This window comes from Hyperolius riggenbachi, chromosome 7, assembly GCF_040937935.1.
Source record: "Hyperolius riggenbachi isolate aHypRig1 chromosome 7, aHypRig1.pri, whole genome shotgun sequence".
NCBI classification, from domain to species: domain Eukaryota; kingdom Metazoa; phylum Chordata; class Amphibia; order Anura; family Hyperoliidae; genus Hyperolius; species Hyperolius riggenbachi.
Window position 1 is genome coordinate 117102796 of NC_090652.1, and position 25057 is coordinate 117127852.

Below are 25057 nucleotides of genomic sequence, written 5' to 3' on the forward strand. Positions count from 1 at the left end.
GAATGGAGGACTCCCAAGAAAACCCACACTAGTTCAAACTGATACCACAGAGCTAGTGGGGTTGTCTGGGGAGTCCTCCATCCTTGTTTGCTGCCATAAGTCAATCTGGTCACTGCTGGGGAACAAGTGAGCAACTGCCTATAGGGCAACATGATCCAAGGGGCGCAGTGGTGGGAAGCTAACAGATAAGCATTCCCAATTTGAGTGATTACACACCATCCAGTTTTATTGATTATAATAAAGGTTTTACACTCTGAGATACCTTCTGGCCCAAGGTCTATTTTGGATGTGAAGGAGTATTGGAAGACGGTTGTGGAACTCGACTGCTGGGTTAGGCTGCCATGGGAGGAAACAAAGCACAGAAGAGGCTATATGCCTGGGCCGATTTATAGTGAGACAGCTTATGCATTTAGTGAGTGCATAGGAGTTCCATGTTGGTGGAGTGGATCTAATAGTCTGATCCTGATGTGTGGATTCCCACAGACATTGATATCAGTACACTTATGCATAATATGTTGGCGCTTTATAAATACAATAAATAAAATTATACTGGGTTGCCTTAATCCATGGGTCTGGGCAACAATTATGTGAGAGTGAAGAGATGCATCTTGCTACGTTTTTCCCAGGGGAAAATTCCATTGCAATTACCTGAACCCAAAGGGAAAACCCATGTTAGACAGCATCTACATATAAACTGTGAAGTAGCTCATAGTTACACTGTAGATTTAAAAAGTTGAACAACTGGATATAGCAACAATGTATGAACGACGCACCAATTTCTGTGTGTTCTTTGCTTTGTTTTTGTGCGAGTATCTTCATAACCAACTGTGTTAAAGCAAACATGAGGTGCTGAAAAAAAACAATAGATACTTACCAAAGGGGAGGGAATCCTCTGGATCCTCCAGTGGCTTCCCACATCCCTTTTTTTGACCCCACCAACCCTGGCCAGATATGTTTAGACTGGGTCTATGCATAGCAACTGTGGGGTCAAAGAGGGAGGACAAGGGGAGCCTATGGACTATCCAGAGGCTTACCTCAACCTAGGTAAGCATCTTTCTTTTCCCGTCACCTTGCATTCACTTAAATATTAAAGGGAGCGCACTCTGATAATAGAATATTGGGAGTGTTGGGGAACAGGAAGCTGCTGGCAGTGAGGACCTAGCCACCCATATTCATTTTTTACACTAAAAAAACAAGAACACAAAACCAGAAAATTTTGAATGCTTGTTTGCTGTAAAAGTCAGTTATAAAAAAGATGCTTGAACAAGTGTTTAAATTTGTTGCGAAGGGAAGATAGAGCCATATACATACACAAGGTACATGTTGTAAAATATTACTTTAAAAATTACTCTAAGTTCCTACCTTGTAGACATTTCCATATCCACCCTTCCCAAGCTTTGCAATTTCTTCAAATTCATTCAAGTACCGGGAAGTCTGAGCCTCAGCTAGCATCTCCTTTGCTCTGCACAGAATGAATTTAGTATGTTACTGGATTCCAGAACAATGCCACAGATCTCATATTTAGTGCTCTGTAATTTTCAAACATTACAGCTGAAAAATGACTTACCTGTTCAAGTGCAGGTTTAGGTCACCATTTGCAATTTCCTGCATAAAACAGTAATATAGTAGTTAAACAACATGTAGAATATGAGACTTTCGGTACTTCAAACTCTAGAGACATGACTCGTGTCATGCAATCGCACATCTTCTATTTTACTCATCTTTAAAAGGGGCTATGTAGAGGTTTAAACAAAACAAAAACTGACACTTACCTGGGGCTTCTATCAGCCCCCTGTAGCTGTCATGTCCCGCACCGTCCTCATACGATCATCCGTTCCCCGCCGCCAGTCCAATGATTACACTAACGAGACTGCGGCTGAGCGACCGTGCTCACTCCCGTTCGTGTCTCCGGGAGCTTACTGCGCAGGTGCAGTATGAGAAAACCTCTTACTGTGCCTGCTCAGTAAGCTCCCGGGAGCGTGCACTATTCTTCTTGTTGGACAAATAATTGACTGGTGCCAGCGGCAGGGAACGGGTGATTGTAGGAGGACGGCGTGGGACATGACAGCTACAGGGGGCTGATTGAAGCCCCAGGTGTCAGTTTTTTTTTTTTTTCAACACTCCACAGAACCCCTTTAAAGGAATCATCAGGCTACAAATAAAAAAATCAGCTTTACTCACCTGGGGCTTTCTCCAGCCCCTTGCAGCAGACTGTCCCACGCCGACCACTCCGCTCTCCACCGTCTCCACGGGCTCCCTGCACGGTGCAGAGGACGACCTCGAGGTCGTCCTTACTTGAGGCGCCACTGTCAATCATGGCCACGTTGTCCGCGGCGCACTGTGCAGACCCAGTACTACTGCGCCTGCGCAGGACTACTGCACAGACCTCGAGGTCATCCTCTGCACCTTGCGGGGAGCCCACGACGGCGGCGGAGAGGTCGGCGTGGGACAGTCGGCTGCAAGGGGGTGGAGAAAGCCCCAGGTGAGTAATGCTGATTTTTTATTTATAGCCTGATCCCTTTAAGTAGTATTTACTAAAATGTATTATTTTGATAGGCAGGCACCAACAGCTCATGACTCAGGAATATACTGTCCTATGGAGATGGGAGGAAGAGGAAAGGCAGGAGAATCCCCACAGCATCTAAATCGCCTAAACAGACAGACTGACACTGTTCTGCACTGCCTCTTCCCCGACGCTGCTTGGGCTCCCCTTCACACAGTGTGTCACCATAAAAGAGTGCATCTAGGCACATTTGGAAACAATGCAGTCAGGCAGCTCCATTCACTAAATGCTGGCTACTCCACTGCTCAGCACTGCTGCCTGTGTGAACCGGTCCGGACACTTTAATTTCTATATGTACTTTAACCACTTGATGACCCAGCCTTTACCCCCCCCCCCCCCCCCTTAAAGACCAGCGCTGATCAAACACATACAGCCCCCAGCACAGATCACCCCCCTTTTTCCCCCACTAGGGGGATGATGTGCTGGGGGGGGGGTCTGATCGCTCCTGCCTGCGTGTGGCTGGCTGGCGGGCGGGTGGGGGGGGGCACCTTAAAGCCCCCTCCACCGCAGGATTCCCCCTCTCCTCCCTCCCTTCCCCGGAGATCGGAGGCTGCACAGGAACGGATCTGTCCTGTGCAGCCTCTAACAGGCTCCTGCCTGTCATGTGACAGCGATCCCCGGCTGCTGATTGGCCAGGGATCGCTGATCTAGTACAACGCTGCTACTGTTAGGATTATTTCCACTTGTGTTTACATTTAGCCTGCGAGCCGCGATCGGCGGCCCGCAGGCTATTCACGGAGCCCCCCGCCGTGAATTGACAGGAAGCAGCCGCTCGCGCGAGCGGCTGTTTCCTGATTAATTAACCTGCAGCCGGCGACGCAGATGTGCGTCGCTGGTCCTGCAGCTGCCACTTTGCCGACGCGCGTTATGAGTGCGCGGTCGGCAAGTGGTTAAAGTATAGAAAAATCACTTACTTACCTAAGAAGGGGAAGCCTCTGTATCCTAATGAGGTTTCCCTTGCTGTCCTCTAGTCGCCGAGCGCGGACCCTGCAAAGACTGCTTCAAGTATGAGCACGGCTGTGCTGTGCCTGCACGAGTACGGCTGTACCTGCACAGTAAGCCAGAGCTGAATGTGCACAAGTGGCTCCATGCTACTGCTCTGGCGTGGGCCAGAAGAGCGCACCCCTGATCAACTGGAGGGTCCATGATTGGCAATGGGGGACAAGAGGACAGTGAGGGAAGCCTCATTAGGATCCCTCTCTTTAGGCAAGTATGAATTTCTGAACATGTCTTTGGATCAGGTTCTCTTTAAAGGCGACTATTATAATCCATTTTTTACTCACCTGGGGCTTCTTCCAGCCCCTCGCACACAAAGCCAGTCCCTCGCCGCAGGTCCGGTCCTCTGTGTCCCACAGCCCGCCTGTAATGATCACAACCCGTCGGCTGGGTCGGCTCTTCTGCGCCTGCTCTTGTGTGCACGCGGCCATGTCATATGGCGCATACTGCGCCTGTGCAGTAATAGTGTGCAGAAGAGCTGACCCCGCCAGCGGGTTGCGATCATTACAGGCAGCCTGCGAGACACAGAGTAGTACCGGACCTGCTGCGAGGGACTGGCATGGCTACTAGGGACTAGAAGAAGCCCCAGGCGAGTAAACAATAAGATTATAAAATAGTTGATTTGTGAGTCCTTTAAAGTGGACCTGATCTTAGAACTTCCTCTCTGCTCTAAAAGATACATAACAGCATAATAACCTTTAAAGGGATACTGTAGGGGGTCGGGGGAAAATGAGTTGAACTTACCCGGGGCTTCTAATGGTCCTCTGCAGACATCCTGTGCCCGCGCAGCCACTCACCGATGCTCCGGCCCCGCCTCCGGTTCACTTCTGCAATTTCAGACTTTAAAGAGACTAACAAAAATTTTAGCAGTATTTCTCCTATCCTACAAGTTCCTAAGGCTGTTCCATTGTGCTCTGGCTTACTGCAGCACTTTCTACTTGCACCATCTCTGTAATAAATCAACTTATCTTTCCCCTGTAGGATTTGCCAGTTGTATCTGGAAGGCTGCCAACTCTTCAGTAAAGTTAACTCCTTCCAAGCCCCTCCAGTGCTCCTGTGATGATTATTCCTCACAGACAACCTCCCTGCTCTCACTGTCAGCTTGTCTGATATCTGTGAGGCTGATAAACACAGACTGATAAACTGAACAAAGAATAGCTGGCTGAGAAGGAAACTGCCTGTCAGGCTGACACCAGTGCAGAGCCAAGACTCCAGGCTCTAAAAACACAGCTTGTCATGCTTCATTGACACAGAGCTCTTTCAAAACTTGCACATAACCTCTGGAGACTGAATTCAATGTGTATTAACTGAGTTCACTGCTCTGCTGATGTACTTCCTGTTTTGGTGGCCATCTTTTCTGTTTACAAAACAGTTTATAAAACAGTTTTTTTACCCTCTTTATTGCAGCGGAGAGCAGCAAAAATATTACAGAGGGGGCTAGGAGATGACCCCCAACAGGCAGGGATGTTTGTTTATACTTCATTTTGTGAATACAGATTCTCTTTAACCACTTGAGGACCCAGCCTTTACCCCCCCCCCCCCTTAAGGACCAGCGCTGTTTTTTGTGATCTGTGCTGGGTGGGCTCTGCAGCCCCCAGCACAGATCAGGTGGCATGCAGAGCGATCAGATCGCCCCCCTTTTTCCCCCCTATGGGGATGATGTGCAGGGGAGGGTCTGATCGCTCCGGTCGGCAGGCATGTTGCGGGGGGGGGGGGGGGGGGTGTGGGGCACCTCAAAGCCCCCCTCCGCTGCGAAATTCCCCCTCCCTCTCCTACCTCTCCTCCCTGGTGATCCGTGCTGCACAGGACGCTATCCGTCCTGTGCAGCCTGTGACAGGATGTCCCATGGCTGATTGGCCAGGGATCGCCGATCTGCCTTACGGCGCTGCTGCGCAGCAGCGCCGTTCAATGTAAACAAAGGAGACATACGTCTCCTGAGTTTACATTTAGTCTGCGAGCCGCGATCAGCGGCTCGCAGGCTATTCACGGAGACCCGCTCCGTGATCTAACAGGAAACGCCTGATTAATTAGGGAGGCACCTGGCGACGCAGATCTGCGTCGCTGGTCCTCCAGCTACCACTTTGCCGCCGCACGGTATGAGTGTGCGGTCGGCAAGTGGTTAAAGAGTAACTGTCAGGCTGCAAAAGCTAATTTAAACCTCTATTCTCCTGTGTTAAACAGTTTAGAAGGAAGCCAAAAAGGCAATACTGGAGTTAAAAATCTCTCTTACTTTTGATGTCTGCTGAACAGCAAGGCTGTTATTCCCAAGCTCTTAAAAGGACGAGAGTCCGCATATACTGCAAAGCATTCTGGGGCTACTTCTCCCCACCTTGGGTCCTCCCCTCGGCTGCTTGTGAGAAGTTACAGGCTCATATTACAGCAGCTTGTAATGCAGCCCAGCTCACAGCACTGAAAAAAAATCACAGGGCAGAGTATACTGCATGAGTCTTCTATTGTTCCTAGCCACATGGCTAATTAATATTCACTGCACAGTAGTGTTGTCCATTACGATCTTTTTTGTGAGTGGAATCATCAGGAAGCAGGGAGGACATGACAACACAATTGGCTTCATAGGAGACAGACAAACATGGAACCTGCCATGAGCTGTCAGGAGCATCATTCTCTGCAAATACTATATAAAAATTATGTGAATTCCAAACGTGGACAGTGAAATGCATAAGTAATGCAAGTACAGGCAATATTTAGCTACTGATATATGTGTTTTTTTTCTCTGAGACCTTATACCTAACAGCTCTTCCTTAAAGTCTGAAAACCACTGCGCCTGCGTTGCCGTGTCCTCGCTCCCGCTGGCGTCACCAGGAGCGTACTGTGCAGGCACAGACCATACTGGGTTTGTGCTATACACTCCTGGTGACGTCAGGCGGAGCGAGGACACGACAACACAGGAGCAGTGGTTTTCAGACTTGAAAGTCTGAAATTCCAGAAGTGAACCGGAGGCAGGGCCGGACATTCGGTGAGTGGCTGTGCGGGTGCAGGATGTCTGCGGGGGACCATTAGAAGCCCTGGTAAGTTCAACTCATTTTTTCCCCGACCCCCCCCCCCCCCCCCCCCCCTACAGTATTCCTTTAAACAAAAGCATGTATGTGTTACAGCTGATACACATCCTAAAATACAATTGCACAGTTTCTACTTCCTGATTCATGCAAGCAGACATATTGTTTACAGCTTGTGCTTTCATATGGGCTCATCTGCCATAGGCATTCATGTGACACAGGGGAGAGATCAAATTACAACTTGTGAATAGACACAAATGAGGGGGAATTAAACAGGCTAAACACTCTGAATACATACAGGGTGCATTTATCTATGTTTTCCTTGTGTCCTGTAAGAATTCAGGTCCACTTTAATTCTACTTCCTTGTGTTCTCTTAGGTTTCCTGTCTAGTTAGCAGTTTACCTGGCACTGATTTATGTCTTTATATATCCAAAGGAGACAGACTGCAACTACTCAAATTGGTCTAAAATCAGGTGGCATTTCATAAACCTTCTTTTGAGCCCATCCTGTTTTATGCGATGCTGTGCTGCCTGGAAGACAACATTGCATTGGTGCTTCACTTTAAGTAAGGGGGAATCATACCTCTTGATACATATGACGTTTAGCAGCCTTCAGCAGCTCTGTGATGGCTGTGCCATGCTGGAGTCTCACTGTGCTGAACTCATCACTGCAGGCAAATGGGGTCAAGAGGCCCATCCTTGTGAACGTTTGGCACAGCACTAGGGAAAATCACAATTATTATTATCATTTAGTATTTATTTAGTTCTGACATGTTATGCTTCGCTTAACAGAGTATATAGTCAAATGTAGAAAGGGCTGGCACTCAGGATGTGAGTATGACTGGTATAAATTGGGAATTGTGAGCACTAATTATATTACATTGCTGTTTGTATATTGTTTTTTGCTGCTGCAATATCTGGTGGATTGTCTGTTGTGGTTCATCTGATATTAAGCAGCAAGTGTCAGCTTTTAAAAGTACAATTTTTTTTTTCTTTTCCCTCTAGTTTGTTTTGCAGCAGGCAATTGGCTAGGGGGAGGGACTAGCTGCAATAGGAGGTATTTGGTCAGCTTCAGGACTCAGTACTGAGCTTGCTCAGTCTGTGGCTTGCTCACTAAGTGGCTGCGACACAAGTGGCATAGGCGTTAAAAAAACAGGCGTTACAACACAGGCACAAAGAGAGTGGTGAGAGGAAGTAGGTAAGGACTAAAAAAAAACAAACAAAAAAAAACCTTCAATCAATATTGCGGTTTTTTGCATTGGTTAGAATGTGCTAGGCACGCTGTGGTGTAGTCTTTAAATTTTGAGGACTCCACCCCAACTTCACTCACTCCACCTCCACTCCTCCACCCCTCCCGCCCCTCCTCCTCCCCTCCTCCCCCCTCCCCCCCCTTCTCCTCCCCTCACTCCCCCAACTTTACTTACTCTCCCTCTCCTCCTCCCCAGCTACACTCAATCTCCAGTTTCATCTTTTACCGCCACAGTTTACTTTAAATAATTTTTCCCCACACAAAAGTCATCATGTTGGACGATGCTGTGCAGTGTACATCCTGCAACATGTATGCATGCCTTGATCAGCGGATTGAGGGTGTTTACTGTTGCCCTGGGTGTGTGCGTGTTGCTCAGTTAGAGGCGGAAGTCGCAGAGCTAAATAAGCATCTCGCAACACTGAGAAGCATACACAACATGGAGAAGAGCTTGGATCTCACGATCCAGACACTGGATGGAACCGTTGAAGATGAGGAGGGTGGAGTACAGCCGGACCAAGAAGCAGAGGCAGCCGCTAGTTGGGTCACAGTTAGAAGGGGTAGGGGAAAAAGTGGCAGGGAGGCTAGTCCCGAGTTGTCCCTCACTAATAAGTATGCTTGTTTGCGTAATATTGGGGAGGATGATTCAGGAGTAGCAATGCTGCAGCAGGATGTGCTCCTTAGCAACCAAGGGGCAGACTGCTGTAACGAGAAAGGGAATAGGAGTGCAGCTAAGGCTAGACAGGTACTGGTGGTAGGGGATTCAATTATTAGGCGCACAGATAGGGTAATCTGTCGAAGAAACCGCGAATGCCGTACAGTCTGTTGCCTCCCGGGTGCTCGGGTTCGGCATGTAGCGGAAAGAATTGACAGATTACTGGGTGGGGCTGGGGAAGACCCGGCTGTCATGGTACACATTGGCACCAATGACAAAGTTAGTGGGAGATGGAAGGTCCTCAAAAAGGATTTTCAGGTACTTGGAGATAAACTTAAAGCAAGGACCTCCAAGGTGGTGTTTTCTGAAATACTGCCAGTGCCACGTGCTACATCTGAGAGACAGAGGGAGCTTAGGGAGTTAAATAAGTGGCTGAGAAATTGGTGCAGGAAGGAAGGGTTTGGGTTCCTGGAGAACTGGGCAGACTTTGCAGTCGGCTACAGGTTCTACAGCAGGGATGGGCTGCACCTTAATGGGGAGGGCGCAGCTGCATTGGGGGAGAAGATGGCTAAACGGTTGGAGGAGATTTTAAACTAGGATCTGGGGGGAGGCGGGAGGATAAAGTCTCAATACGTAGACAAGATGAGGTAAAAAGACAGTGGGAACCTATCATTATGGAGGGTGGAGAGGGGGGTGGGGACAGTGTAAAGATTAAGGAGGTTGGTAAAAATTCAAGTAGCCAATTTCATGTAAACAAAATTGGTAAATGTGGTGGTAAAAATATAAAGTGCATGGTAACCAATGCTCGGAGCCTTGCAAATAAAATAGACGAACTAGAGTTCATTCTGAATGACAAAGGCTATGACATTGTGGGAATAACCGAGACATGGATGGATGAAAGCCATGACTGGATAGCTAATTTAAAAGGATACAATGTGTTTTGGAGGGATAGAACAGGGAAAAAAGGTGGAGGGGTTTGTCTCTTTGTTAAGAATTCTCTTACAGCTGTCCTCAACGATGAGATGGAGGAAGATTGCGAAGATGTGGAGTCCGTTTGGGTAAATATTCATGGTGGAAATAAAAGTTGCCAATTGCTTATTGGGGTATGCTACAGGCCACCTCTTATTAATGAAGCTGCAGAACTGCGATTACTACAGCAGATTGAAAAAGCTGCAGGTAAAAATGAGGTCATAATTATGGGCGACTTCAACTTTCCAGACATTGACTGGAGTATTGAGGCTACCCATTCTGGTAAAAGCAGCAGATTTCTGGCAGCACTACAGGACAATTACTTGACTCAAATGGTAACTGAACCAACTAGGGGGCATGCGTTACTGGATCTGATCATTTCTAATAGACCAGATAATGTATCAAATGTGCAGGTTCAAGAACATTTGGGAAATAGTGATCACAACATGATAACGTTTGATCTGGTGACTGATAGGCCACGGGGCAGCGGGACCACTAAAACTATGAATTTTAGAAAAGCAAAGTTCACTCAAATTAGGCAAACACTAAGTTTGGTGAACTGGGATAATGTACTACAAGGGGAAGACACTGAAGGGAAATGGCAAGCTTTTAAACTTATACTCAATCAATACTGTAGTATGTATATCCCATATGGAAACAAAATGTCTAGGAATAAAAAAAGGCCTCTATGGATGAATAGAAAGGTTAAAGATAAAATGAAGAGGAAAAAGAATGCCTATAAGGTCTTAAAACAGGAGGGGACCGAGGCTGCACTAACCGAGGCTGCACTAAGCAATTATAAGGAGTGCAATAAAAATTGTAAAAAAGAAATTAGGCACGCAAAGATTGAAGCTGAAAAACAAATCGCTAAGGATATCAAATCTAACCCAAAAAAGTTTTACAAGTACATTAACTCTAAAAAAAGAAAGGTTGACTGTATAGGACTCCTAAAGGATGAGGATGGGAACTCAATGGTGGATGACCAAGGTAAGGCAGAGTTATTAAATGCTTTCTTTGCTTCTGTCTTCACAAAAGAAACAGCACTGTTGCAAACTACAGAGGCAGAAGAGTCTCAATCTTCTAACTGTAATATTAAATACTTAACGCAGGAAGAAGTGAAGGCAAGACTAAATAAATTAAAAATAGACAAGGCACCTGGCCCGGATGGCATGCATCCTCGGGTCCTAAGGGAATTAAGTTCAGTTATAGATAAACCCCTTTATCTTATCTTTTGTGACTCTCTTGCAACTGGCAGAGTCCCAGTGGATTGGCGTACAGCCCACGTTTTCCCATTATTTAAGAAGGGCAAAAAATCTGATCCAGGAAATTATAGACCTGTAAGTTTAACATCAGTTGTATGCAAACTATTTGAGGGGTTACTAAGAGATACTATACATGACTTCATAGTAGAAAATAATCTTATTTCTCAGCATCAACATGGGTTTACTAAAGACAGGTCCTGTTTGACTAACATGCTCAGCTTTTATGAGGTAGTGAATGCTAATATGGATATTGGGAATGCTGTAGATGTGATATACTTGGACTTTGCAAAGGCCTTCGACACTGTTCCCCACAAAAGTCTGGTGCAAAAGTTGAGGATGCAAGGACTGGGGAAGAGTCTGTGTTCATGGATAGGTAACTGGCTAATGGACAGAAAACAAAGAGTTGTGGTCAATGGATCGTACTCAAAATGGGAGACTGTTAGCAGTGGGGTCCCACAGGGGTCTGTTCTGGGTCCAGTGCTCTTCAATTTATTTATTAATGACCTAGTAGATGCAGTAGTGAGCAATGTTGCTATTTTTGCAGATGATACAAAATTGTGCAGAATCATCAACTCTCAGGAAGATAGTGTCATATTGCAACAGGATCTGGATAGGATGGCTATATGGGCACATACATGGCAGATGAAATTCAATGTTGACAAATGTAAGGTCATGCATTTTGGACGTACTAATGGTCTAGCACCATACAAAATAAATGGGATACAGTTGGGGACATCAAACTTGGAGAAGGACTTAGGAGTACTCATTGACAACAAGTTAAATACTCAATGCCAAGCAGCTGCAGCTAAAGCTAACAAAATTTTGGGATGCATTAAAAGGGAGATAAAAACTCGAGATGCTAGCATAATATTGCCCCTGTTTAACTCTCTAGTAAGGCCACATCTGCAATATGGAATTCAGTTCTGGGCACCACATTACAAAAAAGATATTGCAGTTTTAGAGCAGGTGCAGAGACGAGCAACAAAACTGATGCGTGGGATGGAAGGTCTCACTTATCGAGAAAGGTTAGATAAACTGGGTTTATTTAGTCTAGAGAAAAGACGCCTTAGAGGGGATCTAATTAACATGTATAAATACATCAGAGGGCAATATAATACCTTGGTGCATGAGCTTTTTGTCCCTAGGCCTTCTCAAAGGACTAGAGGACATGATCTGCGCATGGAGGAAAAACGTTTTAACCATTTATTTAGGAAAGGGTTCTTTACAGTAAGAGTGATTAAGATGTGGAATGCATTGCCACAGGAAGTCGTTATGGCAAACTCTATACCTGCATTTAAAGGGGGCTTAGATGCTTTCCTTGCGTTGAAAGACATCCATGGCTACAATTACTAGGTAATGCCTAATGATGTTGATCCAGGGATTTTATCTGATTGCCATCTGGAGTCGGGAAGGAATTTTTCCCTTTAGGGGCTAATTGGACCATGCCTTGTGGGGTTTTTTTCGCCTTCCTCTGGATCAACAGGGGTATGTGAGGGACGGGCTGGAGTTGTACTTTATTTTCTGGTTGAACTCGATGGACGTATGTCTTTTTTCAACCAAAATAACTATGTAACTATGTAAATATGGCAGCAGTCACTGGCAATCATGCTGAAAAATCTCATGTGCTCAAGACAGAGTAACAGTACTGAACAACAAACAGGGAAATATAAAATGCCTGGCACCATGAGGTTTATTTAAACACTGAAAAGCTACTGATGCATGATGCAGAGGTGAATACAATGCAAAAGACAGCTCTGTGGTGTAATAAGCAGTACTTATCCGATCCAGTGAGAAGGAGCGGAGAGATTGGTGGGTAGGCACCTATAGTGCACGGCCTGATGACTGTCTCGGAGGTATTCCTGGCATCTACCCAGCCTCAGTTGGTTGTGCATTATGTTGGACATGTGTATAGGCCTTTAGTGTCAGAGAGCTATCTACTACCGTGACATGATTTGCATACCTGAATTTTTAAACCCTTTCAGTAAGAAAAAGTAAAAATATAAAATAAAACAGCCTAGCGTGGGGATGGGAGTTAGAGACAAATGATTTTAAAATATCTGGGGACAATTTTAAGTATTTTATCAAAAATAAAGTAGTGTGTAGGTGTGTGAATTGTGACGCACCCTAAGGCCACATAACATATCACATTCAGTTTTTCCTCTGTGATGGAAATATACATTTATCCAAAATCTTGTCAAATAGGAATGCAAAAATCACTGACAATTCCACTGCATGCAAAAATGATATAAAGGTATACTTACATCTAAAGAGCTGTTTGGCACGGTGTGGCGTTTCTTCGTGCACGTGACACAGGTGTTCTACCAGGGAGACCAGCAATAGTTGGTTGGGGACTGTGGTGACATTTGGGAGACGCATTCTGCCTTTCACCAAGTGAAGGTCTGATGGTGAATCAGATTCTACAAAAGAAAATAAGGCAGTTATAGATCAGCTCCTCCAAAACTGCACAAATGGAGCAAGTCTGTACCTACATATCAAGAGGCTAAATACATCCTGGAAAATTATCATTATTATTAAGTATTTATATAGCGCCGACATCTTATGCAGCGCTGTAGAGAGAATATATTGTTGTCACTAACTGTCCCTCAGAGGAGCTCACAAGCTAATCGTCAAAAATATCACCATACATTTGACAAGCAAAACTGGAGAGCAGAGGTCCACTTTAAAATACTTCCTAGAACTAGTAAGCTGGGGTATTTGTTTTTATTTAATGTGTGTTATGTATTCACTCCCATAACGATGAGCACGTAACTAGTAACCATCAAGCTCTACACAGCAGATAGAGGTTATCTGCACCCTGCAAGCATTGGAGTGCAGAGAGGGAGAGGCCATCCTACAGATGCTATCATACTAGTCAAAGCACAGATCCAGGCTGGCACTGCTAATAACATGGGCAACTAAGAATAACTATATCATTAAGCATTATAAAATACTTTCCATGATTCAACAAGACTGTAATAACCTGAATTTTTACTCATTATGGCCTTTCTAGTGTTAAAGGGACACTTAAGTCAAACAAAAAAAAACGAGTTTTACTCACCTAGGGCTTCCAATAGCCCCCTGCAGCTGTCCGGTGCCCTCGCCGTCTCCCTCCGATCCTCCTGGCCCCGCCGGCCGCCACTTCCTGTTTCGGTGACAGGAGCTGACAGGCTGGGGACGCGAGTGATTCTTCGCATTCCCAGACACATTAGCACCCTCTATGCTGCTATATGGTATATGATATATGCTATAGCAGCATAGATGGCGCTATTGTGGCCAGGAACGCGAAGAATCACTCGCGTCCCAGCCTATCAGCTCATGTCACCGAAACAGGAAGTGGCTGCCGGCGGGGCCAGGAGGATCGGAGGGAGACGGCGAGGGCACCGGACAGCTGCAGGGGGCTATTAGAAGCCCCAGGTGAGTAAAACTCGTTTTTTTTCTTTGACTTAAGTGTCCCTTTAAAGTACTAAACTGCAGGGTTCACATGTGCACACCCAACATCAATAAGTGTTTTACATTACGTGTGATTTGACGCTTGCGTTGTATGCGCTGAAACATTTCGGACAGCCTGCAGGTTTTGTGGACAGTGTGCATTCTCTCCATTCTACCACGGTGTATGAGCGGTGACAGACCTAGTCCGTTTTTAAATGGGCTAAGGTCACTAGTCCTGCAATAAATCTGCAGTTTGTCTACCTCCTGTTATCATGAAAGCAGAAATATTACCGTTTAATTAATGTTAACATCCTGGATTTACCTATAAACTCTCTGCCATAGCACAGATGAGGGGGAATTAGACAGGCTAAACTCTCTAAATACATACAGGGTGTATTTCTCTATGTTTTCATTCTGTCCTGTAAAAAAAAAAAAAAAAAGAGTTCAGGTCCACTTTAAAGGACAGTAGGACCAGCAAACATTGAAAACACAGAACTGTAAATAGGTCCTGTACCTCATCATGCCCCATGGTAAGCATTATTATGTATTACAGTAGAATCCCATTATAGTAAATGCTAAAGGGACCAGGCCAAGTAGTTTACAATATCAGAAGTTTACTATTTAAGAATTTGTAATGTATTTTATATTTATATAGGTGGATTTGCTAGGACCTGGGGACTGAGTTTACTATAGCCAGGGGATTACTATATCAGAGTTTACTACAGCTAGATTCTACTGTAGTACCATGTACATTATTGCTACACAGAAAATGTGTGTGGCAATACATTGCTGGACCCCAATTGCATGTATGTGTTACAGGTGTCTGATGGTGGTGTGATAGTAGGGGGTGTGGGTCTGTGTGCAGGCAGTTGTGCCAAATGGCATGGTGGGTGGATCAGCAGGGTCATAGCTTTTCTCCTTCTGTTTCAGCAGCTAGCCACATTTGGTGGTCATATCAAGAATGACCTTAGTCACCATTTTAAGTGTGAAGCAAGAGTGATAGCTGCAGGCTATAAAACCTGGTACACACCTTCAATTTTGATCGGCCTATCACTCCCCAATTTTACCACTTCAATGTAGCATGAGAGTTAACCTACACAATCTGTTCATAGTATTCAAAATCTGCAGGCCCTCATACTGTGTGGAGGTGGTAAAATCATTGGCCAATCAAAAATGTGTACCAGCCTTAAAGAGATGTTCTGTAGATAAGAGACTGGCAGAGCAGCTATATTGCAGTGGAGGATCCCTGCTTCAGCACTTCACAGGAGTGGCTGGGTGGCTTAACCGGCACCTGAATTATGACTTCAGATAGGGTGAGCTATGAGCTAGCAGCACAGATTGAAAACCATCTGTATTTGCAGCTAAAAACTTGATTCTTAAATCTGTCATGAAAACACCTCATCACCAGTAGTCAAAAGTTTGAAAGAGAACCCCACCCACTGCTATAGGCTAGCATAGGATGGTGTATATAGTAGAGTTTGTTAAAATTCCTGATTTGTGACAACAAGCGATCACTCACTGTTCAAGCACTACACTTCTTGTCCGGTATATTATCGGCATATGCAACTACAAGATCCTAATTATGGCATCCAATTCGACAAAGAGGGCAACCTTGGAACAGTATGTGGGTGCACCAGGTTGGTAAATGTGATGTCCTGGAATTCAACCTTCAAGAGTCTGCTGGTCCACAAGGTGAGTAAGTAACAGACTCCTGGACACACCTCCACTCAAGCCAACATATGGCAGTGAGTGAAGTTCCCACAGACTGTAATCTGCTATAGACTTAATGGGGTTGATTCACAAAGGTTACTTATTTTTCACTTTAACTGTAAGGAGTGCTAATGCAGGAGATAAACAAGGAGAGCTAAACCATGAGTTTTGTCAAATAAGAAGAGCTAAACCATGAGTTAAGTTAGATAAGGAGAGGTAAATCATAAGTTAAGTCATTTAAGGAGAGATAAATTGTAAGTTAATAAATAAGGTGAGATAATTTAACAGAAAAGCTTTGTGAATCAGACCCAATGTGACAAAACTGCGGTCACTTCCAGTAACCACTACTATATTTTCCAATGACTGGAGGCAGCACAAAGAATGATCAGTCATAGGACATTTTCTGTACAACAACTGCCATGCCAGGGAGAAGGTTTTTTTTTTTTTTAGATAAAAGTAGTTTTGGCCTTGGGCAACACTTCAGGTTTGCGTGTTGTGCAGAAACGTCACACACCTAGAGGTGTGCATGTAAAGGTGCCCATTAATGGTACAATTTTTCACTAAATGCAATCTTTCGATGCGATTTCAGCGATTGCAACTAATCAGAATTACATTTACTGAACGATTCTTTCTTCATATTCAATCATAAACTCGAACTTTCGGATCAATTTTATCCTATTTAGCAATCAACCAAAGAATCATTCGTTATCGATTGCCTTCATATACGGCAAATGTTCTATACAGTTCAATCGTAAAAATCGAATAGAAAGATCGCATTTGGTGAACAAAAATTGTACTGTTGAGATACAAAAGTGACAAATGTTCTGAATGTATGTGATTCTCTTTAATAGATTCTTTTAATAGATTACTGTTCACGATAGAGATACAGTGGAGGAAATAATTATTTGACCCCCTCACTGATTTTGTAAGTTTGTTCAATGACAAAGAAATGAAAAAAGTCTCAGAACAGTATCATTTCAATGGTAGGTTTATTTTAACAGTGGCAGATAGCACATCAAAAGGAAAATCGAAAAAATAACCTTAAATAAAAGATAGCAACTGATTTGCATTTCATTGAGTGAAATAAGTTTTTGAACCCTCTAACAATAAAAGACTTAATACTTAGCGGAAAAACCCTTGTTTGCAAGCACAGAGGTCAAACGTTTCTTGTAATTGATGACCAAGTTTGCACACATTTTAGGAGGAAAGTTGGTTCACTCCTCTTTGCAGATCATCTCTAAATCCCTAAGGTTTCGAGGCTGTCTCTGTGCAACTCTGAGCTTGAGCTCCCTCCATAGGTTTTCTATTGGATTAAGGTCCGGAGACTGACTAGGCCACTCCATGACCTTAAAGAGACACTGAAGCGAAAAAAAAATATATGATATAATGAATTGGTTGTGTACTATGAACAATTACTAGAAGATTAGCAGCAAAGAAAATATTCTCATTTTTATTTTCAGGTATATAGTGTTTTTTTCTAACATTGCATCATTCTCTAATATGTGCAGATTACACAACACTCAGCATTCAAAATGAGTCTTTCAGAGCAGTCTGTAAAGTAATGAACTCTCCTCTAGCAGAGGAAAAGTAAACAGTTCAATTACAGTTGAGATAATAAAAGTCAGATAACAGCCCTCTCCACAACTAAGTTAGTCGGAGAGCTTAATAGCTTTTTTTGCATAGAGATAACTGGAGTTTCTCAACTCTTCCTGTACTGGAAACAATTAGACTGATGTATCTGATCTTAATGTTTTATTTCTTAGCTGTACTACACATACAAATCATAATATCATCATTTTTTTTTTCGCTTCAGTGTCTCTTTAATGTGCTTCTTCTTGAGCCACTCCTTTGTTGCCTTTGCTGTATGTTTTGGGTCATTGTCGTGCTGGAACACCCATCCACGACCCATTTTCAGTTTCCTGGCAGAGGGAAGGAGGTTATCGTTCGGGATTTCACGATACATGGCTCCGTCCATTTTCCCATTAATGCGATTAAGTTGTCCTGTGCCCTTAGCAGAAAAACACCCCCAAAGCAAAATGTTTCCACCCCCATGCTTGACGGTGGGGACGGTGTTTTGGGGGTCATAGGCAGCATTTTTCTTCCTCCAAACACAGTGAGTTGAGTTAATGCCAAAGAGCTCTATTTTGGTCTCATCAGACCACAGCACCTTCTCACATTCACTCACAGAATCATTCAGGTGTTCATTGGCAAACTTCAGACGGGCCTGCACATGTGCCTTCTTGAGCAGGGGGACCTTGCGAGCCCTGCAGGATTTTAATCCATTGCGGTGTAATGTGTTTCCAATGGTTTTCTTGGTGACTGTGGTCCCTGCTAATTTGAGGTCATTCACTAACTCCTCCCATGTAGTTCTAGGATGCATTTTCACCTTTCTCAGAACCATTGACACCCCACGAGGTGAGATCTTGCATGGAGCCCCAGAGCGAGGTCGATTGATGGTCATTTTGTGCTCCTTCCATTTTCGAACAATCGCACCAACAGTTGTCACCTTCTCTCCCAGCTTCTTGCTAATGGTTTTGTAGCCCATTCCAGCCTTGTGCAGGTCTACAATTTTGTCTCTGACATCCTTGGACAGCTCTTTGGTCTTTCCCATGTTGGAGAGTTTGGAGTCTGCTTGATTGATTGATTCTGTGGACAGGTGTCTTTTATACAGGTGACTAGTTAAGACAGGTGTCCTTAATGAGGGTGACTAATTGAGTAGAAGTGTCTAACCACTCTGTGGGAGCCAGAACTCTTAATGGTTGGTAGGGGTTCAAAAACTTATTTCACTCAATGAAATGCAAATCAGTTGCTATCTTTTATTTAAGGTAATTTTTTCGATTTTCATTTTGATGTGCTATCTGCCACTGTTAAAATAAACCTACCATTGAAATGATACTGTTCTGAGACTTTTCATTTCTTTGTCATTGGACAAACTTACAAAATCAGTGAGGGGTCGTGTGTGTGTGTGTGTGTGTGTGTGTGTGTGTGTGTGTGTGTGTGTGTGTGTGTGTGTGTGTGTGTGTGTGTGTGTGTGTGTGTGTGTGTGTGTGTGTGTGTGTGTGTGTGTGTGTGTGTGTGTGTGTGTGTGTGTGTGTGTGTGTGTGTGTGTGTGTGTGTGTGTGTGTGTGTGTGTGTGTGTGTGTGTGTGCTTCTTTTATAAGTACTGGATGTGCCATGATAGTTCATTACAGCACTGGCGGTTATTTTAGTTCAAAATAACATGTTTTTTCATTCTCATGGTCAACTGACCATGAGAATGTTGCCATTTACAACGCTAATCAAAATATGAGATGTTGTGCAAAGTTCTCACATAAGCAACAATAGTCGGACGTGTTCTGTGACACTTCTAAAGCACATTGTGATCACGCAATCATGTGCCTTATCTGCACAGGCACATTGATACAGGTACGTGGTGATCACGCACCCTTATCTACACAGGCGCATTGATGAAATATTTTCTACGCCTGCGCAGTTATTGAATTCTGTCTATATAAAGGAGGGAAAATACTTTTGAGATGGGACTTTCGAAGGACAAGCAGACATGCCGTCCGTTTGAGTCGCCAGGTATTTCCCCTCCGAGATCGCCAAGGTCCCCCGATCTTTTCTGGGTGAGGCTACAATACTTGGTAAGAATATTGGTGATAACCAATTACTCAAATACAATGTAACTATGATTCTGCAAGCCTAGATGATTATTATAACAGGATTGTAGCTCAATAAATATTATTAAACCTTTCCTCATGTTTTGCTTTAATTTCTTTTACCCACTACAGTGGTGAGCGAAGTTAGAGGGATTAAAAACCCTTCCCGTGAGGCAAAACAACCATTAATGGGCACCTTTACTATAGAGCAGGGGGAAAAAAAGGGGTGTGATAGAGTGGCTTCTAGAGGGCTGGGTGAGGAGGAGAACAATGCTTAGTTGGGCATTGGGCTCTAACTTTCCTTCACAACTATTTATTTTGGCTGAGGTCTGCCCTTTTTTTGTTTGTCACAAGAGTAATCTGCTCTTATGAGAGTCATCAGCTTTCACAGGAAACTCCGCTGCTATCATAGTAGCTGATCCATTATATATTTGGTAGTGGAAACATAGGCAGACCTGGGAAGAAGCAGAATCTGACATTGGTCCTTTTGTTTTAGGTGCTTCTCATTTCTACTTTACATGGACAGCTACAAAAAAGATATTGCAGTTTTAGAGCAGGTGCAGAGACGAGCTACAAAATTGATACGTAGGATGGAAGGTCTCACTTACCAAGAAAGGTTAGATAAACTGGGTTTATTTAGTCTAGAGAAAAGACGCCTTAGAGGAGATCTAATTAACATGTATAAATACATCAGAGGGCAATATAATAGCTTGGCGGATGAGCTTTTTGTCCTTAGGCCTTCTCAAAGGACTAGAGGACATGAGCTGCGCAGGGAGGAAAAACGTTTTAGCCATTTATTTAGGAAAGGGTTCTTTACAGTAAGAGTGATTAAGATGTGGAATGCATTGCCACAGGAAGTCGTTATGGCAAACTCTATACCTGCATTTAAAGGGGGCTTAGATGCTTTCCTTGCGTTGAAAGACATCCATGGCTACAATTACTAGGTTATGCCTAATGATGTTGATCCAGGGATTTTATCTGATTGCCATCTGGAGTCAGGAAGGAATTTTTCCCTTTTGGGGCTAATTGGACCATGCCTTGTGGGGTTTTTTTCGCCTTCCTCTGGATCAACAGGGGTATGTGGGGGACGGGCTGGAGTTGTACTTTGTACTGGTTGAACTCGATGGACGTATGTCTTTTTTCAACCAAAATAACTACTGTAACTATGTAAGTTAGTGTATCTAGTCCAGCTTAAAGAGAACCAGAGATGAAGCACCCTCATGTATTTTATTACATTTATCAGTGGGAAAATGACAGTAAACACCTACCCTGCTTTTAGTTTCATTGTTATCTGCTTAATTAGTCTATTAGCAACTGTGATAAGAATCCACCAACTATTCAGTCGAGGTTTGACCTGGAATCATTATAGCTGAGTCACTCTTCTGTGTAGTCTTTTCAAGCCCAAGCCTTCCCCTCTCCTGGCTTAGATTTCCTGCTTTGCATACTGAGAGCTGTGATGATATGGGAGAGGCTGCTGCTCCTGAGAGAGAAGCTCTGTGGCTGTAATATGATCCCTGTGTGCTCTGTGTGCACTAGATACTGATAATAACAGGCAGTTTCATTTCTATGAGAGAGACTTCCTACAGGCAGCTGCACATCATACCAAAATGAAAGCACATACATGAAAGGCTGCATTTAGCCTAGATAGCAGCATAGTCTCATATAGCCTAGACCGCACATCCAGAACAACTGATAACCCGGAAGGAGAAGGGATATGAGCCGGCGGCCATATTTGATTTTTCCTGGAGCAATAATGGATAAAAAAACACTAAAAAGGCCCACCAGAGCGGCAAAATTATCAGGTAGAGCATTTATTCTTTACAAGCTATCAACTGATATGTTTATTTTGTGGCTGGATAGTGTAATGGTTAAGGGCTCTGCCTCTGACGCAGGAGACCTGGGTTCGAATCTCGGCTCTGCCTGTTCAGTAAGCCAGCACCTATTCAGTAGGAGACCTTGGGCAAGACTCCCTAACACTGCTACTGCCTATAGAGCGCGTCCTAGTGGCTGCAGCTCTGGCGCTTTGAGTCCGCCAGGAGAAAAGCGCGATATAAATGTTCTGTGTTTGTTTGTTTGAAACGTTCATCTCTGGTTCCCTTTAAAAAGGTAACCAAAGCAGAATTTTTATTTCACAATCTACAAAGTAAACTACAAAAAGAATTCAATAAATACTAGCATTTATTAACGTGGAGTAATAGGAGAGCATGTGACATTACCTTGTGTTACACCATTCAGAGACCAACATTTATTACCTTTAGGGTTTGATTCACTAAGACAAATAGCACACTTAATTAGAATGCCTTAGAGTAGAATAGCGAGTGCTACGAACCTGCAGGGGCTCAGGGCAGGACGAGTGGAGCTCTCATTGCCAATTAACAGGCATAAGTTTGCTATGCTACTCTGATAAGGCGTGTTAACTTTGATAAGGCGTGCTATTTGTCTTAGTGAATCAAGCCCCAAGACTCTAAGGCTGGTTTCACAGTGGGACGTTACAGGCGCATGTTAGAGCAGCCTGTAACGCACCCCACCGCACAGCAATGAAAAATCAATGGGCTGCTCACAGTGTCCACTTAGTAACGCTGCGCCATAAGACAACGTACTGCATGCAGTACTTTATAAGCGGCAGAGCCGCGTTAGACTGCTTGCACATGCTCAGTAATGTTGGGGAGGAGCGGAGAGCGGCCAGACACATGGCTAATTAATATTCACTGCACTCAGTGACGTGCAGTGTTTACTTCCTGGAGCGGCCGTTCTGTGCGGCGATTGGCCGGGCGGGACCACGTTATGCCGCATGCGTCCAAGAGTACGCATCACGGCATCACAGACGCCAGAGTGAGCTGCACAACGCGGCTCACTCTGACGTCCACATCAGAGAGCAGCAGGCGTTGCGTTAGGGGCACGTTATGCGACCATAACGTCCCCTAAAACACAACGCCCTACTGTGAAACCAGCCTAAAGCTACTGCTGTGGTACATAATCCTTCTACAGAGTGGAATTCATGAGCGACAGATTCTGAGTTGTGAAGGATTCTTTGACCACCATAACAACTGTGACGCTATGCGTGCCTGTCTGATGTGTACTGAGACAGCTGATAATGCAGGAAACTGATATGTGCATACATGTAAAGTGAAGCCTGTTGCCAAAAGAGGATCTCATTCCATTTCATACTGAGGTGGAAATTAGATAATTTAGACTAAAGCTACATTTCATGTTATAAATGGTCAACTCTATAATCCAGCTAGTGTAATTCTGTGGAAATTGCTACACTGCAAGGGTTACCCTGATCTAAATCAGCATTGCGTTCTCCCACACCAGGAATTACATTGTCCTTTTATGTGTACAAGCAAATGTCTCAGTGTTCTCCCCAGGCTCTATTAGCCGGGTGTTCCACCCGGCTAGTTTTGGTGAGCACCCGGCTGTCATCGGCTCACCTCCTCCTCTTCTGTAAGCAGAGTTGCACCAGCCCTGCATTCCCCCATTGCGCCCCACCCGGCTACTTTTTCATGCCACCCAGCTGGAAAAAAATTCTGGGGCAAATACTGTGTCTTGTTAAGTGTCACTGTCATTTTTACTTTTGTTTTTGTAAATATTCTTCCTGCACTGCTCCACCTTTTTGCAATATTAAAGGTTTATTTAACCTTCTTGGCGGTAACCCCGAGCTGAGCTCCGCGTAAGCCGCCGCGGAGGATTTCTCAGGCCCTGCTGGGCCGATTTTCATAATTTTTTTTTCTTTAGAACACGTAGCAAGCACTGTGCTTGCTGCATGTTCGGGTCGATCGCCGCCGATGCGCCGCTACCCGCCGCGATACAGGCCCCCCCCGCATACCCCTTGCGCAGCCTGGCCAATCGCCGCCAGGCTGCGCTATGGGGTGGATCGGGACTCCCTGTGACGTCAATGACGTCACTCCGTTCATCGCCATGGCGACAGGGGAAGCCATGAAGGAAATCCCATTTCTAAATGGGATTTCCGGATGGGCTTGATCGCCAGGGGCGATCGGAGAGGTGGGAGGGAGGCCGCAGGGAGGGGGGAATCATGTAGCTAGGCTTGAAAAAAACTCCCGTGGCCGCGCAGCCACAGAACAATTGACCGCCAGGAGGGTTAAAGAGTCTGAAGCATATAAAAAAAAATACCCATTTTTAATAGCCAGTCCTCTTCAGCATTAATGCCATAGCTGAAACGTCCCATACCCGTGGCAGAACGAGGCCTTAATCACCCCGAAATCCCCGGGCAAATTTCAATTCTCTTTCTGGGTAGAGGCAGAGCTTTATGCAGTGGCTCTGCCTCTACTTGCGTCAATCTCAGTGGATCTCCACCTCCTCCCGCCCCACTCAGTCTTCTTTCACTGAGAGGGGCGGGGAGAGGCAAAGATCAGCGGAGATTGACTGGACTAGAGGCAGAGCTACAGCACAAAGCTCTGCCTCCTCCGGGCAGAAAAATACACAACCTGGAAAGTCGTGGATTTTTGCCCCGGGGATTTTGGAGGGACAAAACCTTGTTCTGCCGTGGGGATGTAGCGTTCCAGCTATGGCATTAATGCTGAAGAGGACTGGCTAGTAAAAAGAGGTAATTTTTTAGGCTTCAAAATCTCTTTAATACGTTAGTCTTCTGTGTTCTAAACGGAAAATGTACATTCCCTAGAGAGAGACTGCAGAGTATTGTGTTGTGTACCAGTGCAGGTTTTGTATGCTCGGTTGTTTCACTGCTACCCATGTGAGATTGCATTGTGTTTGTGGTGTTACCATCATGAGTCTAAAGCCCTTAGCTGACCCAAGACACGTACATGCAGGGCTGTGGAGTCGGAGTTGAGGAGTCTGAGCCATTTTGGGTACCTGGAGTCGGAGTCGGTGGTTTCTTAAACTGAGGAGTTGGAGGATTTCTGTACCGACTCCACAGCCCTGCGTACATGAACACCAGCCTGAGTGTGTGCAGTTTGGCAGCAGAGTATGAAATGGTTGTAATTCCCATAGACAGGGACAGATCATTCAGCGTAGGAATCTGGGTGTGTATGGTCTAGCAGATTCATGTGGAGACAACTGCTAGTGGTGACTGAGTCTTGCAGTGTGTAGTTGAGGAAGACAGCCTTGTTTTACCGTTAAATGAGGTTGCTGCTCCACCTCTAAATTTGATCTAAAACAGTCAGGTTTCTCCATTGAAAACAAAACAAACAAAAAAAAACCAGTCAGGTCCTGTCAGCATAATTACTATAAAAGCCATTTTCGATGTTGTGAATGTTAGTAAACAGCCCAACGCTACACTATGGGTCCAATTTAATTGGATTTTCCCAAAAAAATGAACATACATGATCCTGGAAACCTGTCATAGATACATTAAAAATGATGTGCTTTTACATGGACAAACTCATAGCAGAGGATTTGCACGAACTTTATTTAATAAATCCAGACCCAGAGATCAACCCATGTGCTAACCACACTGATGCAGACTACTTCTCAGAGATGTAGGTATGAACAGAATCCCTACCACAGCTGTGTCTCCCCAATTCCTACTCAAGGCTTCAGGTCCTAGAAAGGAGTGTCTGTGGCTGGGATCGCAGTCAGACCTGCCCCACGAACC

General features: G+C 44.6%; 1 protein-coding gene across 1 annotated transcript in view; it reads right to left on the minus strand.

The window, feature by feature from the left end:
* The window catches only part of EIF2AK1 (eukaryotic translation initiation factor 2 alpha kinase 1), a 75675-nt gene that overhangs the window by 30468 nt on the left and 20150 nt on the right, over positions 1-25057 (minus strand). Inside the window, exons 2-5 of the mRNA XM_068244569.1 lie at positions 12967-13122; positions 7157-7293; positions 1568-1605; positions 1363-1462 (exon numbers count right to left, since the gene is read on the minus strand). Coding sequence (XP_068100670.1) covers positions 1363-1462; positions 1568-1605; positions 7157-7293; positions 12967-13122 — 431 coding nt within the window. The remainder of the gene's footprint in view (positions 1-1362; positions 1463-1567; positions 1606-7156; positions 7294-12966; positions 13123-25057) is intronic.